The 27486-nt window shown below is 42.8% G+C and overlaps 1 protein-coding gene across 3 annotated transcripts in view; it reads left to right on the top strand.

The window, feature by feature from the left end:
• Positions 1-27486, top strand: part of LOC106602948 (high mobility group protein B3) — a 48324-nt gene that overhangs the window by 10850 nt on the left and 9988 nt on the right. For 2 of the 3 annotated variants that reach the window (XM_082974416.1, XM_082974415.1), the window contains exons 2-3: positions 5669-8230; positions 23486-23688. In XM_082974416.1, the coding sequence (XP_082830542.1) occupies positions 23539-23688 (150 nt within the window). In that variant the 5' untranslated portion in view covers positions 5669-8230; positions 23486-23538. The remainder of the gene's footprint in view (positions 1-5668; positions 8231-23485; positions 23689-27486) is intronic. The other variant, XM_014195994.3, reaches the window with a different exon arrangement.

Here is a 27486-nt window from a genome sequence, read left to right as displayed (position 1 = left end):
CCTGTCTTCCAGCTCCTCCCAGTGGCGGAGGTAGGGCGCACAGTTGCCAAGAACTCCTGCAAAGTCTCTCTTTGAGCAGTTTTGTAGTCTGTTATATGATGTTGTCGACCTCTGGCCCAAAGGTGAAACCAGGCATGAAGGGGAGCTCCAAGAATGTTTTCTGAACTGGCGGTGGCAGTTTAGACTGTGCCAGCCAAAGATGGAGTGAAGTCACCACTGAAGCCAAAGCCTTGCCATTGGCATGTGTCATGTCCATCTGGAGCATAGTGAGCAACCTTGACACCTCTGCGGCCTCCGTAAGAAGCTCATCACCACCCCTTGGGAGATGAGGGATCAACAGGGCGAGGTAGGTTTGCAGCATCGTAGCCGCGTTTGAGGTGCGCCATGATGGAGAGGGTCCCGAAAGTGCTTTGCAGCCGCTCATCGCTTACTCTTTCAGGTCCTGGTTTGGGGCGACGCACCTTGCCAACGATCTCCTTGTCAGGGAGGATCATGGCAGCCACCATGTCATCCATCACCACATTAGTGGTCTAGCCCCAAGGACTCTGCATCCAGTAGGAGAGTCCATGGTCTGGTTGTCGCAATGGAAGCGCCCTCCCATCTTGCTCCAGTATTTGCAGAGAGACAAAGCAAACTTGGGGCAGATGGGGATAAGGAGCTGCTCTGATGGTGCTTCTTCCAGCTTGATATCAAGGGTGGTAGCCACTCTCGCTGAAAGCCCTCGTGTTGCTTCCGTCACCACCATGGGTGCCTCCATAGCGGTGCTCCCAGCTACAGATGGCACTGTGGATGGGGTCGATCCCTGATGTGCTCGAAACACTGAATCACTGTCACCCAACTCCAACTCGTCTCCAGCGTGGAGAGAGAGGGTGTAGTCGCCGTCATCCCTCATAAAGCGTCCACTTCTTCCCGCAGGCTTTCCGCCTGACATTCAAGGCCGATCAACTCCTCAGCCATACTAAGTTTGGATGGGGGATTTAGATGGGGGGCCCAAAGTGGACAAATTGAATGGGGGGGGCCCCAAAGTGGACGAAGAGGGTGCTGCCGCAAGGGGGGAGTACGGTCATCAGCCGGGGAGAACTGTACTGAGGCCCTCATCCCCTCCAGGCGTGCTAAGCGCATGCTTCTCCAAATGAAGAGTAGGCCAAACAACTATTGGGTTCTCTAAGCGCTCTCCATGTGTGATCTAATCCAAGACAGGTCATGCAGGCAGAGTGTGCATCCCCCGTAGACAGGGGTACCCTGCATCTCTCACAATGAAACACCATAATATCTATGTAGTTTCTCTGTGAAAGTGAAGCCAACAGTGTGATATTGCTATGTGTCTATAGTATACACAGCTCAATTCTGTATTAGTCAAGTACTACAGATCTACAGTACCAGCCTTAGTCTCAAATCAAATTTTATTGGTCACATACACATATTTAGCAGATGTTATTGCGGCTGTAGCTAAATGTTTGTGTTCCTAGCTCCAACAGTGCAGTAATATCTAACAATTCACAACAATACACACAAATCTAAAGTAAAAGAATGGAGTTAAGAAATATATTAATAAGCAATGTCAGTGGCATTGACTAAAATACAGTAGAATAGAATACAGTATATACATATGAAATGAGTAAAGCAGTATGTAAACATTATTAAAGTGACTAGTGATTCCATGTCTATGTATATAGGGCAGCAGCCTCTATAGGTACATGGTTGAGTCACCGGGTGGTAGCCAGCTAGTGATAGCTATTTAACAGTGTGATGGCCTTGAGATAGAAGCTGTTTTTCAGTTTCTCGGTTCCAGCTTTGATGCACCTGTACTGACCTTGCCTTATGGATGGTAGCGGGGTGAATGGGCCGTGGCTCGGGTGGTTGATGTCCTTGATGATCTTTTTGGCCTTCCTGTGACATTGGGTGCTGTAGGTTTCCTGGAGGGCAGGCAGTGTGCCCCCGGTGATGCGCTGGGCAGACCACGCAACCCTCTGGAGAGCCCTGTGGTTGCGGGCGGTGCAGTTGCTGTACCAGGCGGGAATACAGTCCAACAGGATGCTCTCAATTGTACATCTTTAAAAGTTTGTAAGAGTCTTAGGGGCCAAGCTGAATTTCTTCAGCCTCCTGAGGTTGAAGAGACGCTGTTGCGCCTTCTTCACCACACTGTCTTGTGTGGGTGGACCATTTCAGATCGTCAGTGATGTGTACCTTCTCCACTGCGGTCCTGTCGATGTGGTTAGGGGCGTGCTTTCTCTGCTGTTTCCTGAAGTCCACAATCAGCTCCTTCGTTTTGTTGAGGAAGAGGTTATTTAACTGGCACCACTCCGCCAGGGCCCTCACCTCCTCCCTGTAGGCTGTCTCGTCATTGTTGGTAATCAGGCCTACAACTGTTGTGTCTGCAAACTTGATGATTAAGTTGGAGGCATGCGTGTCCACGCAGTCATGGGTGAACAGGGAGTACAGGAGGGAGCTGAGCACGCACCCTTGTGTGGCCCCTGTGTTGACAATCAGCAAAGTGAAGGAGTTGTTTCCTACCTTCACCACCTGGGGGCGGCCCGTCAGGAAGTCCTGGCCCAGTTGCACAGGGCGGGGTTCAGATGCAGGGCCCCGAGCTTAATGATGATCTTGGAGGGAGTACTATGGTGTTGAAGGCTGAGCTATAGTAAATGAACAGCATTCTTACATAGGTATTCCTCTTGTCCAGATGGGATAGGGCAGTGTGCAGTGCGATGGCGATTGCATCGTCTGTGGATCTATTGGGGGGGTATGCAAATTGAAGTGGTTCTAGGGTGTCAGGTAAGGTAGAGTGATATGATCCTTAACTAGCCTCACAAAGCACTTCATGATGACAGAAGTGAGTGCTACGGGGCGATACTCATTTAGTTCAGTTTCCTTTGCTTTCTTGGGTCCAGGAACAATGGTGGACATCTTGAAGCAAGTGGGGACAGCAGACTGGGATAGGGAGAGATTGAATATGTCCGTAAACACTCCAGCCAGCTGGTCTGCACATGCTCTGAGGACGTGGCTAAGGATGCTGTCTGGGCCGACAGCCTTGCGAGGGTTAACACGTTTAAATGTCTTACGTATGTCGGCCACGGAGAATGAGAGCCCACAGTCCTTGGGAGCGGGCCGCATTGGTGGCACTGTGTTATCCTCAAAGCGGGCGAAGAAGGTGTTTAGCTTGTCCGGGAGCAAGACATCGGTGTCCGCGACGTGGCTGGTTTTCCCTCTGTGATTGTCTGTAGACCCTGCCATATTCGTCTCGTGTCTGAGCTGTTGAATTGCGACTCCACTTTCTCTGTACTGATGTTTTGCCTGTTTGATTGCCTTACGGAGGGAATAACTACACTGTTTGTATTCAACCATATTCCCAGTCACCTTGCTGTGGTTTGCGCTTTCAGTTTTGAGCAAATGCTGCCATCTATCCACGGTTTCTGATTTGGGTAGGTTTTAACCTCTATGGGCTAGGTGGGACGCTAGCGTGCCACCCGTGGTGCACTCCATCAACAGCAGGTGCATTTCAAGAGCGGCAAATTTGAATCCAAATAAATGTCAAAATTAAAAATTTTCAAACATACAACTATTTTACACCCTTTGAAAGATAAACATCTCCTTAATCTAACCACGTTTTACGATTTCAAAAAGGTTTTACGGCGAAAGCATAAATTTAGAGTATGTTAGGACAGTACATTTACAAGAGTTGTGTGTAATGTTTTGTCAATTCAAAGACAGGGTCACCAAAACCATAAAACCAGCTAAAATGATGCACTAACCTTTTACAATCTCCATCAGATGACACTCCTAGGACATTATGTTAGACAATGCATGCATTTTTAGTTCTATCAAGTTCATATTTATATCCAAAAACAGCGTTTTACTATGGCATTGATGTTGAGGAAATTGTTTCCCTCCAATAACCGGCAGTCAAGTCAGCACCACTAATTAAATAATTAAAATTAGAAAACATTGGTAAAATATTATATTGTCATTTAAAGAATTATAGATTTACATCTCTTGAATGCAATCAACTTGCCAGATTTAAAAATAACCTTACTGGGAAATCACACTTTGCAATAATCTGAGCACTGCGCCAAGAAAAATACGCGTTGCGATACAGACTAGACGTCATGTTGGGGAGATCTAAAATCGAAAATACTATGTAAATAATCCATTACCTTTGATTCTCTTCATCAGATGTCACTTCCAGGTATCACAGGTCCATAACGAATGTAGTTTTGTTCAAAAAAGCTCATCATTTATGTCCAAAAATCTCCGTCTTGTTAGCACATGATCTAAGCCAGCCTGACTTCTCGTCATGAACGAGGGGAAAAAATATATTTACGTTCGTTCAAACATGTCAAACGTTGTATAGCATAAATCATTAGGGCCTTTTTTAACCAGAACATGAATAATATTCAAGGTGGACGAATGCATACTCTTTTATAACGTATTGGAACGAGGGTACCCAACATGAACTCGCGCGCAAGGTGTCTAATGGGCCATCATCGTTCCATGACTCTTGTTCGGTCAGATCTCCCTCCAGAAGACTCAAAACACTTTGTAAAGGCTGGTGACATCTAGTGGAAGCAATAGGAAGTGCCAAAATATTCCTCAGCCCCTGTGTTTTTCAATGGGATAGGTTTAAAGGTAATACAACACATCAGGTATCCACTTCCTGTCAGAAAATGTCTCAGGGTTTTGCCTGCCAAATGAGTTCTGTTATACTCACAGACACCATTCAAACAGTTTTAGAAAATTTAGGGTGTTTTCTATCCATATGTAATAAGTATATGCATATTCTAGTTACTGGGTAGGAGTGGTAACCAGATTAAATCGGGTATGTTTTTTTATCCAGCCGTGTCAATACTGCCCCCTAGCCCTAACAGGTTAATAGTCACAGTGGGAACAACATCCGCTATACAGTTCCTGATGAACTCAGTCACCATGTCAGTGTATACGTTGATGTCATTCTTAGAGGCTAGCTGGAACAAATCCCAGTCCACGTGATCAAAACAATATTGAAGCACGGATTCCGATTTGGTCAGACTAGCGTTGAATAGACCTTAGCATGGGTACTTCCTGTTTGAGTTTTGCCTATAGGAAGGGATGATTTAAAATGGAGTTATGATCTGATTTGCCAAAAGGAGGGAAGGGGAGGGCCTTGTAGGCATCCCGGAAGTTGGAGTAGCAGTGGCCGAGTGTTTTAGCAGTGCGAGTACTAGAGTCAATGTGTTGATAGAACTTTGGTAGCGTTTTCCTCAAAATTGCTTTGTTAAAATCCCCAGCTACAATAAATGTGGCCTCAGAATATGTGGTTTCCAGTTTGCACAAAGTCCAGTGTAGTTCCTTGAGGGCCGTCGTGGTATTGGCTTGAGGGGGAATAAACATGGCTGTGACTATAACCCGAAGAGAATTCTCTTGGGAGGTAATACTGTCGGCATTTGATTGTGAGGTATTCTAGGTTGAGTTTCTGTACGTCAGGGGTGCCCAGACTTTAGTTACATAGGAGCTACTTTTTCCACCCTCTTCCTAACGAGGTGAATTGCGAAAATGTACATTTTTAGTGCATACGTTTTTAAAACTTTTATTGACCGGTCGACCGCGATCAATGTCCTGGGCACCAATGCTATATGTTATCACAAACACTCCATGAGTAGTTAATAGTTAACCCCTCTTTTCTTCTTCCCAGAGAGTTCTTTATTCCCGGCTGCACGATATACTGAGAACCCAGCTGGCTGTATGGACAGGGACAGTATATCCGGGGAGAGCCATGATTCCGTGGAACAGAGTATGTTACAGTTCCTGATGTCTCTCTGGAAGGAGATCCTTGCCCTGAGCTCGTCTACTTTATTGTCCACAGACTGAACATTAGCGAGTAATATACTCGGACGCGGTGGATGGTGAGCACGCCTCCTGAGTCGGACAAGAAGTCAACTCCGAATACCTCTTCTCCGCCGGTGGCGTCTTGGAGCAGCCTTTCGGATAAGTTCAATTACCCTGGGGGGTACGAACAAAGAATTAAATTCGGGAAAGTCATAATGCCGCTCTGATATCCAAAAGTTATTTCCGGCTGTATGTAATAACACAAACTTTCTGGACTAATATTGTAAGAAATAAAACACGAAAAAAACAAAATACTGCAAAGTTGCTTAGGAGCTAGACGCAGAGCTGCCATGTCTGTTGGCGCCATCTTGCAGGGAAGGGAAGAAGGGAATATGTAAACGAGGTGTGAACTGCCTGATCATGGGAGGAGGGGCAGAGCACACAAACTCTCACACACGTTAGCTCAATCTTTGCTTATACTGTACGTGTGGGTAGGCTGTAACTCAAGCTACGTTATAGTTTATTCTACTATTTGTGGGGATGTTGGCAGGATGTGATAAGTGTGCTTAGTCCCGCACTAGGCCATTCTTATTAAGCTAGTTACTGCATAGCTCATTCACTGTGGAACACACAAGAGTCTAGGCAAGATGGCTGCACCCTGTGAGAGATAAGCATGGTGCACCTAGTGACACGTGATTCACTCTCCTGGGAGAACTGCAAGCCTGCCGGAATGAAACATACAGACTCCTGAACTTGCGGGGTTAGTCGCGGTCCCCGAAGCCGAAGGTTAACCGGGAGGGTTCCGGTGGACAGACAAGACACAGACAACTAGGACAAACCCTCAGCACCACAGTACTGGTCGACCAAACCGAGTATCGCCCTGGTTGGTACACTGTCACAAGTAATTAAATAGAAGGACAAAACCCAATTGAGATGGCACAAGCCAAACCGAGTGGGGGGACAGCAGAGCACCCAGGTGGAGAGGCTAGCTAGCTGCTCTAAACTATTGAATAGCTGTGGGCATACTTCTGCGTTTATACACTCTAACAGAGTGCTTACCAAGCAAATCCTCTCTGGAATGAGCCGAGAAAAGGAAGAGGTGGGAGTAGTGCAGCGGCAGCTATTTAAAGGGGTCAGTCGCAGCACTACCCGGTACAAGGGACTAATCTGCAATTCTTACTCGAGAATGTATCCTGCCGAGCGGAAGGATCAGTGACGACCCGTCATTCAGTGCAGCGGGGGGGGGGGGGGGGGCTTGCCTGTTTTGCGTGTTGTTTTGGCATTTAATACAAGTCACAAATCAGTTTCCAAACTAATATATATAATTTAGTTAATAAAGCCGCATACAAACATGGTCTCTTTTGTTTTCTTGAGTAAGGCAGCTCCAAAATGCAGGAATTTCAGCCTAGCTCAGTGCTTTCTGTGGTGGTGGGGCAAGCCAGCAGTAAATACGGAGTGTTGCGCCGTGATTGGCTCAGTGTTCTGTCACTCATGGGGACTCTACGTCACCGCCAAGTCTAAGGGTAGAGCTAGAAAATTCTAGCCCCTTGGGTGCTGCCATAGAGTTACATTAGAAGTGTCCATCCAAGAAGGCTCAAGGTCATTAGCCACAGATAAGATGACATCAAATCATGTACAGTAGCTTTGATTGGACTGATCATGTCAACATCATACTTTCAAAATCTTAGCTAGCAGTCATCATCATGAATCAAGTTGACAATCTACTGGCAAATCCTTTTTAATCCTTGTCATATGAAGAGAAATAATGAGAAATTATAGATAAAACATATTGGTGCTCATTGGCCATTGGACATAAACATTACACAACAAGTTGGAAATCGCACATTCAACAAAGAGTGGTTTGGAAGGAATCAGTGACAGTGGCTAACTGTAACCATTGCAAAGCAATCATTAGCCTGCTATTCAAGCAAGTCACCAACAGAATGTTCCAGTCTCATCATTTTCTCTTCCTACTTTTCCCTTCATGATATAGGCCTAAAGTGTGTGGTAGTTTTCAATTAGGCTAATTAAATAAACGTCATATTGCGTATTTAATTTACCACATACAAAATGTCGACAGGCTACATTTTCGCACATGATGTTAATATACCCATTTGTGAAGAGTATTCTATTACCGAAGAAAATATGCTTCACATTGTTGTAACAAACGCATGGTATTGGCATGACGTTTTGCGTGTTGGTCCAATTGAAGTTGGAATGTCAGCTATATACAGTATAAATAGCCTGCTGTATGTGCTCTCCAAATTGATGTGAATTAAACCAATCCATACTAGAGGTTATTTCAAATCGACTATCCAATCAGACCGGTCTCGCAGTGAGTTAGCGCGAGGCTGTGTACTCCGCTATTAAAGCCTAAGCGAACCGACGTGGGATCGTGTGACTGACTGCGCTATAACAAGCAACACAGGTAGGCAGACCACAGGTCCTATTGAAAGCAATTGTTTGTAATATATTGGCAGCCTGTAAGAAATGCATGTTTGGATAATGTTTCTCATTCTTTACAATGTGTTCATACTTTATTCATAAATAGTTAAATTAATTAGCTAGTGGCCTAATTTCTGTTTTTTTGGGGGGGTCGTAGATTATCGGGATATTTGTATGTTGAAAAGCATTGTAATTTGTTCCATTAAATATTATTGATTTTTAGACTGTTAATTGTTGGATATTTAATGCATTAAAATGGGTTGCTATTTAAGCCATTAAGAAAGACCACAATCAGCCATCAAATGTTTTTAAAGTCTGACAATCTCATGAAACGACACCATTTCGTTTTAATCTCAGTTGCACTTTAGTTCCCTCGATACATTAAAAAAATATATATTTTGCGTTTCGGTTTGCAGTGTTTGACACGGTGCTACCATCGATATACCAGTCATGGCTGGCTTGTACAGGCTTTTGTTACTGACAGCTCTGCTGGACGCCGGGCGGTGCTTGGAGAACTTTGACAAACTGATGAAATGTCCGCTTTTGAAAATGAAGTGTAGGCCTATAGATGGGCTACATGTAGGAATACAAATATACATTTTTCAGATAATATCAAACGTTTGAGATCAGAACGTAGGTAATGCATTGACATTGCTCCCGTGACATTTGTAATCCGAGGCTGTGTGGCTTTGTTACTAAACCTTTCCCTAGCAGTGGAACAGAGGCCATTTTATTCAATGGACTGCTATAGCAGATCCACCCTTCTTCATACGGCATCAAATAGCCTAGTCCCCATACAAGCGCGCCTTTAGAATTTTGTGTTAAAATATGCCTAATGGATCTATTTGTGACGGGAAAAAAACACAAAACTCAAAAAGCTGTTAAAATTAAAGGACAGTTTCTGTCATGAGAATACAATTCACAAAATGGAAGGTGAATAATTCCTGGTGTGGAATTCTCTTCAATCCGCAAGTAGGACTATAATGAGTTGCATCACCAACACTCTCACTAAAAATAATTTATTCAAATTAATCTCGTGTTTTGGTGGTGGATCATATGACTAAATGTCTCTAATTAATTTAGAAAGCTATACTACCTAAAGTTATCTAAAAATCTGATACAGTGCATTTGGAAAGTATTCAGACCCCTTGATTTTTCACATTTTGTTACATTACAGCCTTATTCTAAAACGGATTCAATTGTTTTTTTTCCCCTCATCAAGCTACACAAAATACCCCATTATGACAAAGCAAAAAAACATATTTTTGTGTGCAAATTAAAAATAAAATAAAACTTCAATATCACATTTAAATAAGTATTCATACCCTTTAAGTACTTTGTTGAAGCACTTTTGGCACTGATTTAAAGCATGGAGTATGATGTTACTAACTTGGTACACCTGTATTTGGGGAGTTTCTCCCATTCTTCTCTACAGATCTAATCAAACTCTGTCAGGTTGGATGGGGAGTGTCGTTGCACAGCTATTTTCCGGTTTCTCCAGAGATGTTTGATCCGGTTCAAGTCCGGGCTCTGGCTGGGCCACACAAGGATATTCAGAGACTTGTTCCGAAGCCACTCCTGTGTTGTCTTGGCTGTGTGCTTAGGGTTGTTGTCCTGTTGGAAGAAGAACCTTTGCCCCAGTCTGAGGTCCTGGTTTTCATCAAGGCTTTCGCTAAACTTTGCTTCGTTCATCTTTCCCTCGATCCTGACTAGTCTCCAAGCAGCTGTCATGGGCTTTTTACTGAGGGGTGGCTTCTGTCTGGCCACTCTACTATAAAGGCCTGATTTGATGGAGTACTGCAGAAATGGTTGTCCTTCTGGAAGGTTCTCCCATCTCCACAGAGGAACTCTGTCAGAGTAACCATCAGGTTCTTGCTCACCTCTCTTACCAAGGCCCTTCTCCCTCGATTTGCTCAGTTTGGCCTGGCAGCGAGCTCTAGGAAAAGTCTTGATGGTTCCAAACTTCTTCCATTTAATAATGATGTTGGTCACCGTGTTCTTAGGGACCTTCACTGCTGCAGCCATTTTTTGGTACTCTTCCCAAGATCTGTGCCTCGACACAATCCTATCTCGGAGCTCTCCGGACAATTCCTTCAACCCGCTGGCTTGGTTTTTGGTCTGACTTCTTCTTCAGTATAATGTAACAATTATATATACATTCCGCCACCTACTGTTGCGGATGGCTAATAAGGATCCCAAAAAGCAAAACATTGGGGTTAAAAAAAAATATATATAATAAAAATTTATTTTTTAACCCTTACGTTTTGCTTTTTTTTTGTAGTGTATGTATGTACAGTTGAAGTCGGAGGTTTACATACACCTTACCCAAATACATTTAAACTCAGTTTTCACAGTCCCTGACATTTAATCCTAGTAAAAAAAAATCCCTGTCTTAGGTCAGTTAGGATCACCACTTCTATTTTAAGAATGTGAAATGTCAATAATACTAGAGAGAATTATTTATTTCAGCTTTTATTTCTTTCATCACATTCCCAGTGGGTCAGAGGTTTGCATGCACTCAATTAGTATTTGGTAGCATTGCCTTTTAAATTGTTTAATTTGGGTAAAACTTTTCAGGTAGCCTTCCACAAGCTTCCCACAATAAGTTGGGTAAATTTTGGCCCATTCCTCCTGACAGAGCTGGTGTAACTGAGTCAGGTTTGTAAGGCCTCCTTGCTCACACACGCTTTTTCAGTTCTGCCCATAAATTTTCTATAGGATTGAAGTCAGGGCTTTGTGATGGCCACTCCAATACCTTGACTTTGTTGTCCTTAAGCCATTTTGCCACAACTTTGGAAGTATGCTTGGGGTCATTGTCCATTTGGAAGACCCATTTGCGACCAAGCTTTAACTTCCTGACCGATGTCTTGAGATGTTGCTTCAATATATCCACATTATTTTCCTCTCTCATGATGCCATCTATTTTGTGAAGTGCATCAGTCCATCCTGCAGCAAAGCACCCCCACAACATGATGCTGCCAGCCCCGTGCTTCACGGTTGGGATGGTGTTCTTCGGCTTGCAAGCCCCCCCCTTTTTCCTCCAAACATAACGACGGTCATTATGGCCAAACAGTTATAATTTTGTTTCATCAGACCAGAGGACATTTATCCAAAAAGTACGATCTTTGTCCCCATGTGCAGTTGCAAACCATAGTCTGGCTTTTTTTATGCCGGTTTTGGAGCAGTGGCTTCTTCCTTGCTGAGCGGCCTTTCAGGTTATGTCGATATAGGACTCGTTTTACTGTGGATATAGATACTTTTGTACCGGTTTCCTTCACCATCTTTACAAGGTCCTTTGCTGTTGTTGCGGGATTGATTTGCACTTTTCGCACCAAAGTACGGTCATCTCTAGGAGACAGAACGCGTCTCCTTTCTGAGCGGTATGACGGCTGCGTGGTCCCATGGTGTTTATACTTGTGTACTATTGTTTGTACAGATGAACGTGGTACCTTTAGGCGTTTGGAAATTGCTCCCAAGGATGAACCAGACTTGTGGAGGTCTACAATTGTTTTTCTAAGGTCTTGGCTGATTTCTTTTGATTTTCCCATGATGTCAAGCAAATAGGCACTGAGTTTGAAGGTATGCCTTGAAGTACATCCACAGGTACACCTCCAATTGACTCAAATGATGTCAATTAGCCTATAAGAAGCTTCTAAAGCCATGACATCATTTTCTGATTTTTTTTTTCCCCAAGCTGTTTAAAGGCACAGTCAATTTAGTGTATGTAAACTTCTGACCCACTGGATTTGTGATACAGTGAAATAATCTCTGTAAACAATTGTTGGAAAAATTACTTGTGTCATGCACAAAGTAGATGTCCTAACTGACTTGCCAAAACTGTAGTTTGTTAACAAGAAATTTGTGGAGTGGTTGAAAAACTAGTTTTAATGACTCCAACCTAAGTGTATGTAAACTTCTGATTTCAACTGTATGTATACTACAAAAAAAACAACTAATTCTAATCAGGTCCCAACACCGCCTCAGAAGCCTCCTGTGATGGCTGGACATTTCCTAGCAACAATAGCCCTTGTAGTGCTTCTGCTGTGAAGTCTTGGAGCCCCAAAAATTTCCCGGCTGTAAATATGATATCCAGCTTCTTGGACTTCTTAGACTTTGTACTGTACGATTTAATCACTGTGGCTATAAATGCCACAATCCATCTTCACAATGAGTGTATCCAGATAACCTGATTGCCTTAACACTAGCAACTGGTTGCAATGCATCCACCGCCATATCTTCAACACTGTTGCCTTTTGCCCCTTTGACTCTCTTCACCGCCTCCACATAGGAGACCCGCTGCACAGCCCTGATCCTTGACACCTCGACTTCTTTCACCCTAACAGGGCACTCTAGGAAGTCTGGAGTATGATCCACACCACTGTTGCAACATTTTCCATTCACAGATTCTTCAATATCATACTTTTCCCATCTGAAAACATTTGACACGTGACCATATCCTTTACAATTTCCACGCTATAATGGTTTGGACACATGCTCTCACAGCATACCTCACATATCCAAGCTTCACATTCAGGTAGAGTCTCCTCCAACAACAATACTATCGACAGGCTTTTCTCCTTCCTTCCTTTTACCATATGGACCAGGCGACATGCACTGACAACTCCTGGGATTTTCTGACTAAGGTACTCGTCTATATCCAATGAGACTCTAGCTATAGCTCCTTTGGCAGGTGCCCTGCTCCGAAGATCAATACATGTTACTTCTGACGTGGACAATTTTGCCAGATCCAGTTTACGCTTCTTCTGCTCTTCATCGACACAATTAACCAAAACAAGGCCGCTTCTAGTCACCTTGATTGAATCTGCCTTTCCCACTGCTTTCTTCACAGTCCTCGATTTACAAATGGATTTCCCAAATGAATCTCCTCGTCCAATAGGAAATGCATTATTGGACCGGTCCTTGTCTTCTACTACAACTTTTGCTTGTTTTGTTCCATTCTTTGATTTCACAATTTTCCATTCATTATCACACACTTCACTTGCCGCGCTTTCAGATTCAAGCACGGACGCCATTTCCTCCTCCCTTCCTAGGACTCTCTGACGTGCACTGTCAACTGTGGGACCTTTTATAGACAGGTGTGTGCCTTTCCAAATCATGTCCAATCAATTGAATTTACCACAGGTGGACTCCAATCAAGTTGTAGCAACATCTCAAGGATGATCAATGGAAACAGGATGCATCTGAGCTCAATTTTGAGTCTCCATAACAAAAGGTCTGAATACTGTAATGCGCTTTGTCATTATGGGGTATTGTGTGTAGATTGAGGGGAAAACCATTTTATTTAATACATATTAGAATAAGGCTGTAACTTAACAATGTGGAAAAAGTCAAGGGGTCTGAATACTTTCCGAATGCACCGTACTTTTTAACTCTGTGGGTGAGAGTGGGTTCACCTAGCTCTCAAACTGTAGGGGGGCCTCCTGCTTTCTCCAAACAGTTTTCAGTAGTTAGCTTTGCCCACCACTGACTTGTGAACTACAATCCTGACTCTGTTTTAATGTTAAGAAATGTCAATGATCACTTGCGATACGGCTTTCGAAACATATGGCTTTCATCAGTGAGAAAGAATCCTTCAAATAAAAAAGATACAATTAATGTAGCCATTTTGCCCATATCCATAAAGCTATTGGTGCCTCCATCTTACGAAACTACACTTCCTGAGTTGTGCCTACACACAGGTGTTCGGAGCACAATTAGCACAGGTGGTCTCCTCTGTCTTCCATCTGAATTTCCTTAAGCAAACAATGTAACATTGAGTTACAGTATGGCCCTGTGGGAACCCTATAAAGGTGTGTATCAATTTAACCTTTTTGTTCGTTTTAAAATGATTTCTCGCTGTTAATGTTCAGACCGAGCGTCAGGACTCTTAACGAAACTCCCCCTGTACAAAAGACACCTTCGTCTTATGTGTAATGTAATGGAACCGAGAGTCATGATCAAGGGCTAGGGCTCACCAACAAAATATGATTAAAGGAATAATAACCAGATGAAACTATATTTCAAGGTACATTCCATGACACCGTCATCGCACTAGACTTATATTATGAGAACATCTAGACATCTTGCCTCTAAATACTTTTCAGTATAAGCTGTCAATTATTTCCCATCACAGAAGTATCATGGTGATGGTACCGAGGTAAAGATAGTTTCAGGTTGGATATTCGCCTGTAGTTTTCCATACATCCACCAACAGCAGTTAGGGACTGTCAACATAGTGACAAATCAAAGGTTTCAAATTTCAATAGCTATTTAACCATTACTCCTAAAACTTTCAAAACTGGTTCTAGCTAACCCGATGGCATAGACACACTTTGCACACATTTATTTTCTGTCAATTTACATCTTGCACTATTTTAAATTAGTTATTTACATTTTTGAATTTCAATAGCCCATTGGTCATATGACCTACTGGACTCAAACAAGGTTCAGAATGTCCACTGACTACCCTTCTATATTGCACACCCTTTAGTTTGTCCATTTTCATCTCACAAGATTTTACATGAATATTTCAAAATGTAAAAATTCAATAGCTCCTTGGTCATGTGACTTCAAACATGGTGCAGAATGTACCCTTCTATATTGCACACTCTTGTTTGTACTGTAAAATCACGCTGTGTAACGTACATTTTTCATAGTTTAAAATTTCAATAGCTCCTTGGTCATGTCAATTACACGCCTAAGAAGCGTGCAGTGGATATACACCCATATTGCATAACCTCTAGTCATGTATCTTCTATATTGTACATTAATATTAGTTTGATAATTAGGGGGTTCAGTCCAGTGTTTACCCTTTTTCTTAGAGAGAGAGAGAGAGAGAGAGATATGAAAAAAAGGCCATGTGGCGAAGTACATACAATATAGCAAGTAAAACACTGGAATGGAAGAAAGTGCGAAATAGAAATAATGGGGTGCAAAGGAGCTAAATGAATAAATACAGTAGGGGAAGAGGTAGTTGTTTGGGCTAAATTATAGATGGGCTATGTACAGGTGCAGTAATCTGTGAGCTGCTCTGACAGCTGGTGCTTAAAGCTAGTGAGGGAGATAAGTGTTTCCAGTGTCAGAGATGTTTGTAGTTCGTTCCAGTCATTGGCAGCAGAGAACTGGAAGGAGAGGCGGCCGAAGGAGGAATTTGCTTTGGGGGTGACCAGTGAGATATACCTGCTGGAGCGTGTGCTGCTATAGTGACCAGCGAGCTGAGATAAGGGGGGACTTTACCTAGCAGGGTCTTGTAGCTGATCATTCCTAGTTACAGCACATGGAACCACCGTTGGCATGCAAAGCATTCAATCTAAAACAAAACAAAGCGTAATTCGTTATAAATAATATCAATGCACTATGACGAATTAGCCATCCATTGTGTTATATCATAAATTGTCTTACATGCCGTCACTGTTGTCAAAAGATTATAAACATGTTAAATAAAGTTACTAACCCAGTCAGTCTTTGGGCCACATCCAGGTTCTTTATCAGTGGCATACATGAAGCAGTTGTTGGCTTTGTTGAACTCTGAAATCATAGGCATGAACTGAACATATGGCTGTCCCACACAACTACATAAAAATAAAGAATTTACATTTACTTTGAATGAAATGTCATTACATACCAGACATTTTTAGTATATCCTCAGCCATTTCTTTTCGCAGTTGCTCCATGTGTTTTTGAAGGTTCCATATCAATTTGGGAGGGGATGTTGGGGAAGTTCTGTGCAACTTCCTTGGCCATCTACACCAAAAAATAAAATAGAGTTTTTGACCTAATTGTCACATAACAGCTAACCATTCCTTATTGAAAATATACCTATCAATCCTGCATTACAAAGACCCCACAGCTGAAGGTGTCCTGCTGCATGGTGTGAGTTATTTCCCCTCTCCACTTTATGTCCACCCAGTTGTCTTTTCCATGGCAGGATCTTCTTATTTCGAAGTATTCTCTTTTTTTTATGTAAACATAATGTAATTCTGATTAGTTATAGGAAAATTAATACACAAGCCAAATTTGTATGCTGTTTTCCTTATCCCTATAATCTAGTAGTAGAAGTAATTTCCTTTATCTTATTCTACACACAGCCTAAATTATAGGCGCTGAACCACTTACAGGACAATAATAAAAGTAGCATATAGGATCCAACCCTATCAGAGTGAATAAATGTAGAGCGTTTGTAGACTTTAAGAAAATAAATATTAAGTGACAGTTTCGTCAGTACGTGCTTAAAGAAAGCCATATCACAAAGATCACAGATGACAGAGTCCACCAAATCTATGACAATAGACAATGAATTGTAAGCACCAAAGTGTGTTTGTCAAAATAATATCTGAACATGTCAGTTGTTGAACATAATACTTCTATTTGCAATAGCAATTTATGATATATGCAGTTGAGGAATATTCCATGTACCAACACTACATGTAGGACGGACATAAGACATTCCCAAATACAGTATTAAAAAAAATATATATATATATATATATATATATATATATTTCACCTTTATTCAACTAGGTAAGCCAGTTGAGAACAAGTTCTCATTTACAACTGCGACGTGGCCAAGTTTAAGCAAAGCAGTGTGACACAAACAACAACACAGAGTTACACATGGAATAAACAAATGTACAGTCTATAACATATATATATATATATATATACAGTGTGTGCAAATGAAGTAAGATTATGGAGGTAAGGCAATAAATAGGCCGTAGTGGCGAAATAATTACAATTTCGCAAATAAACACTAGAGTGATAGATGTGCAGAAGATGAATGTGCAAGTAGAGAAACTGGGGTGCAAAGGAGAAATAAACGACCTGGAGCCAGTGGGTTTGGCGACGAATATGAAGCGAGGGCCAGCCAACGAGAGCATACAGGTCGCAGTGGTGGGTAGTATATGGGGCTTTGGTGACGAAACGGGTGGCACTGTGATAGACTGCATCCAATTTGCTGAGTAGAGTGTTGGAGGCTATTTTGTAAATGACATCGCCGAAGTCATGGATCGGTAGGATAGTCAGTTTTACGAGGGTATGTTTGGCAGCATGAGTGAAGGAGGCTTTGTTGCGAAATAGGAAGCTGATTCTAGATTTAATTTTGGATTGGAGATGCTTAATGTGAGTCTGGAAGGAGAGTTTACAGTCTAACCAGACACCTAGAATATGTGGACAACTACAAATACCTAAGTCAGAACCGTCCAGAGTAGTGATGCTAGGCGGGCGGGCAGGTGCGGGCAGCGATCGGTTGAAGAGCATGCATTTAGTTTTACTTGCATTTAAGAGCATTTGGAGGCCACGGAAGGAGAGTTGTGTGGTTAGTTAACACTGTCCAAAGAAGGGCCAGAAGTATACAGAATGGTGTCGTCTGCGTAGAAGTGGATCAGAGAATCACCAGCCGCAAGAGCGACATCATTGTTGTATACAGAGAAAAGAGTCGACCTGAGAATTGAACCCCCATAGAATGTGCAACCCCCATAGAGACTGCCAGAGGTCCGGACAACAGGCCCTCCGATTTGACACACTGAACTCTGAGAAGTAGTTGGTGAACCAGGCGAGGCAGTCATTTGAGAAACCAAGGCTGTTGAGTCTGCCGATAAGTTCCTAACTTCCCTGAAAAGTTGGATATCGCGGGGGCTATTCGATAATAATGCAGTACGCCACAGGATGTTTTTGTGCTGGTCAAGGGCAGTCAGGTCTGGAGTGAACCAAGGGCTATATCTGTTCCTGGTTAAAACATTTTTTTGGAATGGGGCATGCTTATTTAAGATGGTGAGGAAAGCACTTTTAAAGAATAACCAGACATCCTCTACTGACGGGATGAGGTCAATATCTTTCCAGGGTACCCGGGCCAGGTCGATTAGAAAGGCTTGCTCGCTGAAGTGTTTTAGGGAGCATTTGACTGTGATGAGGGGTGGTCGTTTGACCGCAGACCCATTACGGACGCAGGCAATGAGGCAGTGATCGCTGAGATCCTGGTTGAAGACAGCAGAGGTGTATTTAGAGGGCAGGTTGGTCAGGATGATATCTATGAGGGTGCCTGAGTTTACGGATTTGGGGTTGTACCTGGTAGGTTCCATGATAATTTGGGTGAGATTGAGGGCATCTAGCTTAGATTGTAGGATGGCCGGGGTGTTAAGCATGTCCCAGTTTAGGTCACCTAACCGTACAAACTCTGAAGATAAATGGGGGGCAATTAATTCACATATGGTGTCCAGGGCGCAGCTGGGGGCTGAGGGGGGTCTGTAACAAGCGGCAACAGTGAGATTTATTTCTGTAAAGGTGGATTTTTAAAAGTAGAAGCTCGAACTGTTTGGGCACAGACCTGGATAGCATGACAGAACTCTGCAGTAGATTGCAACTCCACCCCCTTTGGCAGTTCTGTCTTGGGGGGAAAATGTATACACATACATAGAGGCATTTTTCAGCTATGATTTTTCCACTCAGAATCCAGAATGGATATGACAATGTGGCTGGAGGATGGAGATGGCGAACGTGGCAGTCTTCCCTGTGCTGGACTGGGCCTGTGCGATGACATCATAACCTGGTGGGGAATGAAGGGTCGTATTCATTTCTTCACACCGTAGAAAAACATTTTGTTTGTACACCCTTACAACAATTTAGTTTTTGTTCTTCTTGACTTCTTATCTGGTAAACGGCTACTATGTCTCAAGAAAAGAGTCCCAATTAGGGGTTAGTGTACACCAGTAAAAAAGGACTGGTTTAGATTTCAAACTATTGCCCTGTGTCCCCGTTCATAGGGGCATGAGAGACTAGTCAGTGGTAGAATTGAGTTGGCACTTTATTGGCCCAAACACCCACAGACCCACAAGGTTGAGGTTACTCAGGGACAATAATAAGTATTTTTTTTTTTTTGTTTTTTTTTTTTGCATTGATGCATTGTGTCTTCTAACTTTCCAAGAATAGGATCCAAAGTGTTAGGAAATATTTGTTCCCATAAATACAAAGGAGGATGTCTCTCCTCATACCTCTGGCACTTTAGTCAGACTGTGCAACACAGGGCCAATCAGGAGAGAATACATACAGGTCAATGGTGCCAATTGAAAGTCATGGGGTGTGTCTGTGACTTTTGGATTACTCTCTCTTTACAGGGAACCCCTGTGGTTCAAGTCAAGAGCTACCCTTCCCCTTTCAGTCTGCTCTGTCTGAAAGTGTGTCTGAAAGTGACAGAGCCAGCAGCCAAGAGTTTATCACAGTATGTCATAAAAAATGATTACACTTATGAATGTAAAATGCTAATATGTATTAGATCCACTACAATGGAATAACTAAGACCTGAATTAGAATGGAGCTTGTTCTGATTCCTCCTTCTCTTTCTGTCCAGTAGGGTCAACCAAAAACACTTGGCCTGATGGTTCATGCAGATACTGGGGAAGCAATATAGAAATGTATTGATCCCTTAAATGATTTTACTATTAAATGACCCATATCACAACCCTCATACCTCTTCACAAAAATGTACCTAAAGGATTTTACTCACAAAAGACGTGGGAATTTATTTTTCCAGTTAGAAATAGTAGGCCATGCATCAAATAACTCTTTTCATCAGAAAAACCAACCCTCAAATGCACTATTGCATTTTGTAAGTTGTCTGCAGGTGGCTTGTTGTGAATGCACTCAAATATCAAGTCATTATCAGGTTATGTAAACTGCGTTCTAATACTCAACGTAGAAGGATTTGTCTTAATGTACAGTATATGAAAGTGATGCTATGAAAAGGATTCTTTCACCTTATCATCACATGCAGCCATTTGCAGATCTTTTCAGTGTCCATGTGAAAGATGGTTATTGCGAGGCTAGAACATTTTGTTAACTTCCCCCAAAAAATGTAACACCCCATGTGAAATGAAGGACTGCAAAGCTTACAGATTTAAGTCTAATAGCATGATATGAAAGTAGACAAACATCAGTGTGCAATATGAAGGTATAGTCAGTGGACATTCTGAACCTTGTTTGAAGTCCCATGGTCACATGACCAAGGAGCTATGGAAATTTTAAAGAATTAATGTGAAATCATGTGAGATGAAAATGGACAAACTAAAGGGTGTGCAATGTGTAGGCCGACTGAGTGTACATTCTGAACCTTGTTTGAAGTCACTCACTAGGTCACATGACCAAGGAGCTATTGAAATTTTACATTTTGAAAAATTCATGTAAAATCTTGTGATGAAAATGGACAAACTAAAGGGTGTGCAATATAGAAGGGTAGACAGTGGACATTCTGGACCTTGTTTGAGTCAAGTAGGTCACATGACCAATGAGCTATTGAAATTCGAATGTAAAAAAAGTTTGTACTTTTGTTTATGCTCCCTAACTAATTCAACTAGGAATACAAAATGCTGCTCACATTTCCACATGTTTATTAGCTTTGGAAAGTGAATTAATGTCCAACTCGTGAAAGTAAGACCTGTGCAATGTTGTGCACAATTTTTCCAACATCATGACACTTATTTGGAGTCTGTGGCTCAAGTGGTTTGAAAGCTATTGAGGTTTGAAAGCTCGAATATCCGTTGAATATCCAACTTGAAACTGTCTTTACCTCGGTGGTGATAGTTTAGCCCAGCTTCTAGACAGAAATTGTTCTCAGTCTAGTAGTGTAATAACACGTAGCCATCGTGCGACTTAATTACTGGCCTGTCTGCCTGTCTGGCAATGTTTTTCCCACGTAGCACGGTATATCTGCCCATGGTCAGTAGATGGTTCTGATTGGAGAAATTACAGTTTGCTTCGCCGAATAGTGAACAAGAAACTAGGAATTCCTGATTTCAGATGCTAGGATTTCCCAATCAGAACCATCTACCGATCACGGATATGCCCTTAGGCGTGGGGAAAGCATAGCCAAACGGGCACAGACACAGGTTGGTAATTAAGTTGCACGATGGCTAAGTGTTATACTGCAAGACGAAGTTTGTCGAAACTGGGCTAGGCGATGGCTAAATAATAGGCGAGACCAGGGAACAAAGTAACACTTTCAGTCTTTTATTTATGAAAAGATTATTAGAGTTACATGTAGATTTTGATGATCATTTTTATACAAACAAAATATCTCCGCTATCATCAATGCTTGACTTAATTTTGAGTGCTGGCAGGCCTTCTGTTTATATTAAGGTGAACGAACTCCGCAATACTTTTGAGCTGATATTCCGTAAGAGATGCAGGAACTCGAGCTGTAGAAAATCGGAGGTGTTGGTACTCGGCTCCGGTGAGCTCCTGCCCGATTCAACCACTGGCTACCATAACACACTGTAACTACATTTCTAGGACACGCGCGCACACACACAAGTATGTGGAAACCCCTTCCAATTAGTGGATTCGGCTATTTCAGCCACAGCCGTTGCTGACAGGTGTATAAATTCGAGCAGACAGCCTGCAATCTCCATGCGCAAACATTGGCAGTAGGATGGCCTTACTGAAGAGCTCAGTGATTTTCAACGTGGCACCGTCATAGGCTGCCAACTTTCCAACAAGTCAGTAAGTCAAATTTCTGCCCTGCTAGAGCTGCCCCAGTCAACTTTAAGTGCTGTTATTGTGAAGTGGAAACGTCTAGGAGCAACAACGGCTAAACCGCGAAGTGGTAGGCCACACAAGCTCACAGAACGTGACAGCAGAGTGCTGAAGCGCATAGCGCGTAAAAAATGTCTACCGAGTTCCAAACTGCCTCGGAAAGCAATGTCAGCACAATAACTGGTCAGCACAATAACTGTTCTACGGGAGCTTCATGAAATGGGCTTCCATGGCCGTGCAACCGCACACAAGCCTAAGATCACCATGCGCTATGCCAAGCGTCGGCTTGAGTGGTGTAAAGCTCACCGCCATTGGACTCTGCAGCAGTGGAAACTCTGGAGTGATTTATCACGCTTCACCATCTGGCAGTCCGATGGACGAATCTGGGTTTGGCGGATGCCAGGAGAACGCTACCTTCCCCAATGCGTAGTACCAACTGTAAAGTTTGGTGGAGGAGGAATAATGTTCTGGGGCTGTTTTTCATGGTTCGGGCTAGACCCCTTAGTTCCAGTGAAGGGAAATCTTAACGCTACTGCATACAATGACATTCTAGATGATTCTGTGCTTCCAACTTTGTGGCAACAGTTTGGGGAAGGCCATTTCCCTTTTCAGCATGTCATTTCACCCATGCACAAAGTGAGGTCCATACAGAAATGGTTTGTTGAGATCGGTGTGGAAGAACTTGACTAGCCTGCGCAGAGCCCTGACCTCACCCCCATCAAACACCTTTGGGATGAATTGGAACACCGACTGCGAGCCAAGCCTAATCGCCCAACATCAGTGCCCGACCACACTAAGGCTCTTGTGTCTGAATGGAAGCAAGTCCCTGCAGCAATCTTCCAACATCTAGTGGAAAGCCTTCCCAGAAGAGTGGAGACTGTTATATCAGCAAAGGGAGGGGAACAACTCCATATTAATGCCCATGGTTTTGGAATGAGATGTTTGACGAGCAGGTGTCCATATACTTTTGGTCATGTAGTGTACCAGTCATTTACAATTCAACCCAAAGTGGTGGAAGTCAAAATGCTACAATTGACCCCAAAGGCGGGGTTAAATGTATCAAGCTGCAGGGTTAAATGTAACAGCCTTCAACTGGAAAATTAGATGTAACTGAAAAATTAACAGATATATTTGGATGAAAATACACTAAATTGACCATCTTTTAGGCATGTCATATTGACCAAAACAACAGGATAAGATTATTATTTTTTTCCCCCAGGTATTATCATCTTAGTTGTACTGAAAACTTGATGTAAAGAAGTGACATTTTGTAAATAGGTCTAAATATCATACCATAACATTTTATGTAAGAGGTCAATTGTAACATTTTTCTAATCTGAGTCTTGTGAGAAAATACAACAATTACTGGTCGGTAATCAACTAAACAAATCAAAAGACCTCTTCTTGCTGATAATTATTGCATGATTAGATACATTGAGATTGTTCCACAGGTCAAAAAAATTAATAAAATTGAGCTGCAATTATGAGGTATTTGGGCTCAATTTTTGGGGGGGTCAATAAAACAAAATATAATTTATGGATTCAAACAAAACATCCTACAGAAAAAACACTACCCAAACATTAACACATTGAATACCGGCCACCAAAGTGGTTTCTAATTTGAGTTATTTAGTTGTTACAACTGACACTGTGTTACTCAGGATCCCGACTCCAGAGTAAGTGTTAAATTAAGCTTTAATGTCTGTCCGTCTTGTAGGAGCTGGTGGAAGATATTCTGCTGGTGCAAGAGAACATCCACCATTTTTCAGGATGGCCAAGGGTGACGCTCGTAAGCCAAAGGGCAAGATGTCTGCCTATGCCTACTTTGTTCAAACCTGCCGAGAAGAACACAAAAAGAAAAATCCAGAGATCCCAGTGAACTTTTCAGAGTTTTCCAAGAAGTGCTCTGGAAGATGGAAGGTAAGAAGACGTAGGCCTATGCGATGCACACCAAATGTATGGTCACAGTTGTGTTCATTTTATGTTTTATTTTATTTAAGAGATGTGCGACTTATTTTTTTCTAACTAAATATTATGTTTAAGAATATACTGTACGTCCTCCAGACATTACATTGGAAGTGTTTATACCAAGTGTCACCACAAGGGGGAGACTGTAATTTGGGAGCTCTGGTTGGTAATGTACACCATGAAACCAAAAGTATGTGGACACCTGCTCGTCGAACATCTCATTCCAAAATCATGGGCATTAATATGGAGTTAGTCCCCTCTTTGCTGCTATAACAGCCTCCACTCTACTGGGAAGGCTGTCCACTAGATGTTGGAACATTAATTCGGGGCCTACTTCCATTCAACCACAAGAGCATTAGTGAGGTAGGGCACTGATGTTGGGCGATTAGGCCTGGCACACAGTCAGCGTTGCAATTCATCTCAAAGGTGTTCGATGGGGTTGAGGTCAGAGCTCTGTGCAGGACAGTCAAGTTCTTCGACACCGCTCTCGACAAACCATTTCTGTATGGACCTCACTTTGTGCACGACGGCATTGTCATGCTGAAATAGGAAAGGGCCTTCCCCAAACTGTTGCCACAAAGTTGGAAGCACAGAATAATCTAGAATGTCATTGTATGCTGTAGCGTTAAGATTTCTCTTCACTGGAACTAAGGGGCCTAGCCTGAACCATGAAAAACAGCGAACCATTATTCTTCCTCCACCAAACTTTACAGTTGGCACTGCATTGGGGCAGGTAGCATTCTACTGGCATCCGCCAAACCCAGATTAGTCCGTCAGACTGCCAGATGGTGAAGCGTGATTATCACTCTAGAGAACGTGTTTCCACTGAGAGTCCAATGGTGGCAAGCTTTACACCACTCCAGCCGACACTTGGCATTGCGCATGGTGATCTTAGGCTTGTGTGCGGCTGCTGGGCCATGGAAACCCATGAAGCTCCCAACGAACAGTTCTTGTGCAGATGTTGCTTCCAGAGGCAGTTTGGAACACTGTACTGAGTTTTTTGCAACCAAGGACAGATCATTTTTTTATGCTCTACGCACTTCAGCACTCGGTGGTCCCATTATGTAATCTTGTGTGGTCTATCACTTCGGCTGAGCCGTTGTTGCTCCGCTTCACAATAACAGCACTTACAGTTGTCCGGGGCAGCTATAGCAGGGCAGAAATTTGACGAACTGACTTGTTGGAAAGGTGGCATCCTATGACGGTGCCACATTCTACTGCCAATGTTTGTCTATGGTCCATGGCTGTGTGTTCAATTAAAAAAGAAATAAAAAATGAAAATGTATACACCTGTCCACAACGGTTGTGGCTGAAATAGCCAATCCACTAATTTGAAGGGGTGTCCACATACTTTTGTGTATATACAGTGCATTCGGAAAGTATTCAGACCCCATGACTTTCCACATTTTTGTTAAGTTACAGCATTTATTCTAAAATGGATTAAATTGTTTTTTTCCCGCTCAAACTACACACAATACCCCATAATGACAAAGCAAAAATGCTTTATTTTATTTACTCATCACACTTACCCACTTCAACAAAGTCTGAATACTTATGTATGACCCTGCAAGCTTGACACACCTGTATTTTGGGAGTTTCTCCCATTCTCTGTAGATCCTCTCGCTCTGTCAGGTTGGATGGGGAGCGTCGCTGCACAGGTATATTCAGGAGAGATGTTCGATTGGGTTCAAGGCCACTCAAGGACATTCAAAGACTTGTCCCGAAGCCACTTCTGTGTTGTCTTGGCTGTGTGCTTAGGGTCATTGTCCTGTTGCAAGGTGAACCTTCGCCCCAGTCTGAGGACATTAGCACTCTGGAGCAGGTTTTCATCAAGGATCTCTGTATACTTTGCTCTGTTGATCCTGACTAGTCTCCCAGTCCCTGCTGCTGAAAAACATCCACACATCATGATACTGCCACCACCATGCTTCACCATAGAGATGGTGCCAGGTTTCCTCCAGACGTGACGCTTGGTATTCAGGCCAAAGAGTTTCATCATACCAGAGAATCTTGTTTCTCATGGTCTGAGAGTCTTTAAGTGCCTTTTGGCAACTACAAGCGGGCTGTTGTGCCTTTTTTACTGAGCAGTGGCTTCCATCTTCCAACTCTACCATAAAGGCCTGATTAGTGGAGTTTTGCAGAGATTAATGTCCTTCTGGAAGATTCTCCCATCTCCACACAGGAAATCTGGAGCTCTGTCAAAGTGACCATCGCGTTCTTGGTCAGCTCCCTGACCAAGGTCCTTCTCCCCCGATTGCTCAGTTTGGCCGGGCGGCCGGCTCTAGGAAGAGTCTCGGTGGTTCCAAACTTCTTCCATTTAAGAATGATGGAGGCCACTGTGTTCTTGGGGACCTTCAATGCTGCAGACACAATCCTGTCTTGGAGCTCTATGGATGTGGATGTGGATCGAGCGGGCTTCTCCATCTGTCGGAGGCCTGCACCAGGTGCCGGGAACAACAGGCTCAAGTTATCCTGCCACTCGCTCATCCGTAAAGGGTTCTTCGAAGCGTGGGAGTGGACGGATTTCCTCATCCTTCTCGCCAGCCGTGATGTTTGGGCAGCTCCATGGTAAGAAATGTAACCGTTCCTGGTGCAAAAACAATGCCTTATCCCGAAGCTCGAGAAAATGACATTTACTAAGCTGCTCTCGAATGTACTACGTCAGGACATCTATCGTAGTCCATATGGGTTTTAATGACATTGTGAAGGGCAGCTCTGAAAAGTTGAAACTGGATTTTAAAGAGCTGATTGACTCTGCTAGACACTAACAAGAGACCCATCATCTCTGGCCCTGTGTCCTCTCTGAATCGAGGCACTGAACGCTTTAGCAGGATTCTTTCTCTTCACAACTGGCTACGTGATTATTGCAGCTCAATGGGTGTAACTTTTGTTGACAATTTCGATACCTTTTGGAAACAAAACACGTTTTATAAGGAGGACGGGATCCATCCAAATCATTTGGGATCCTGGATCCTTTCACAGCTCTATAAGGCTGCGTTGAGACAATGCCTTATCAATGACCCCAGCCCAGTTTAGCTAATCCCTACCATTGTGACGCAGAGTTGTCATAATGCTTCAGCAAATATACATTACACCAGGGGCGTTGGTAGACACAATGTAAGTAACCTAATTTATGTCCCTTTAACTGCCCTGAATGCCTCTACTGATCCAACAGCTATTGCATGCAGTAATCATGTAACTATGAACCAGATTTAAACTGTTAGCACTAAGCCGGTGTGACCTAGGAGGAAGTCCACTGTGAGCAGCTCACCCTGCACTAACATAAAGAACATGAGCACATCTACTGCTGCAAAGCTTCCCAGTAAAGCAATGCAAGCAAGTAAGCATCCCAGAAGAAAAGTGCTCAAAATAGCCCATGTTAACATATGTAGCTTAAGGATCGAGGTTCATGAAATCAATAATTTGCTAGTAACAGATGACATTCGTAGTCAGAATATCTCTGAAACTCACTTAGATAATACCTTTGATACAGTGGTAGCAATACAAGGTTATAACATTTACAGAAAATGTAGAAATGCCGATGGTGGAGGTGTTGTTTATTTTCTGAACCAGATTCCTGTAAAGATTAGAGGATCTCATGTCAAATACTGTTGAAGTAATATGGCTACGGGTTCATCTGCCTCATTCTGGTGGGAAGCTGCTGTAGACCACCAAGCGTGAAATGCTTGATAATGTATGTGATATCAACAGAGGTATATTTTCTGGGTGATTTTTAAATATTGACTAGCT

This window comes from Salmo salar, chromosome 04 (genome assembly GCF_965601325.2).
Source record: "Salmo salar chromosome 04, fSalSal1, whole genome shotgun sequence".
NCBI lineage: Eukaryota > Metazoa > Chordata > Actinopteri > Salmoniformes > Salmonidae > Salmo > Salmo salar.
Note: the sequence above shows the minus strand (reverse complement) of the source record. Positions and strands in the feature narration are given on the sequence as shown.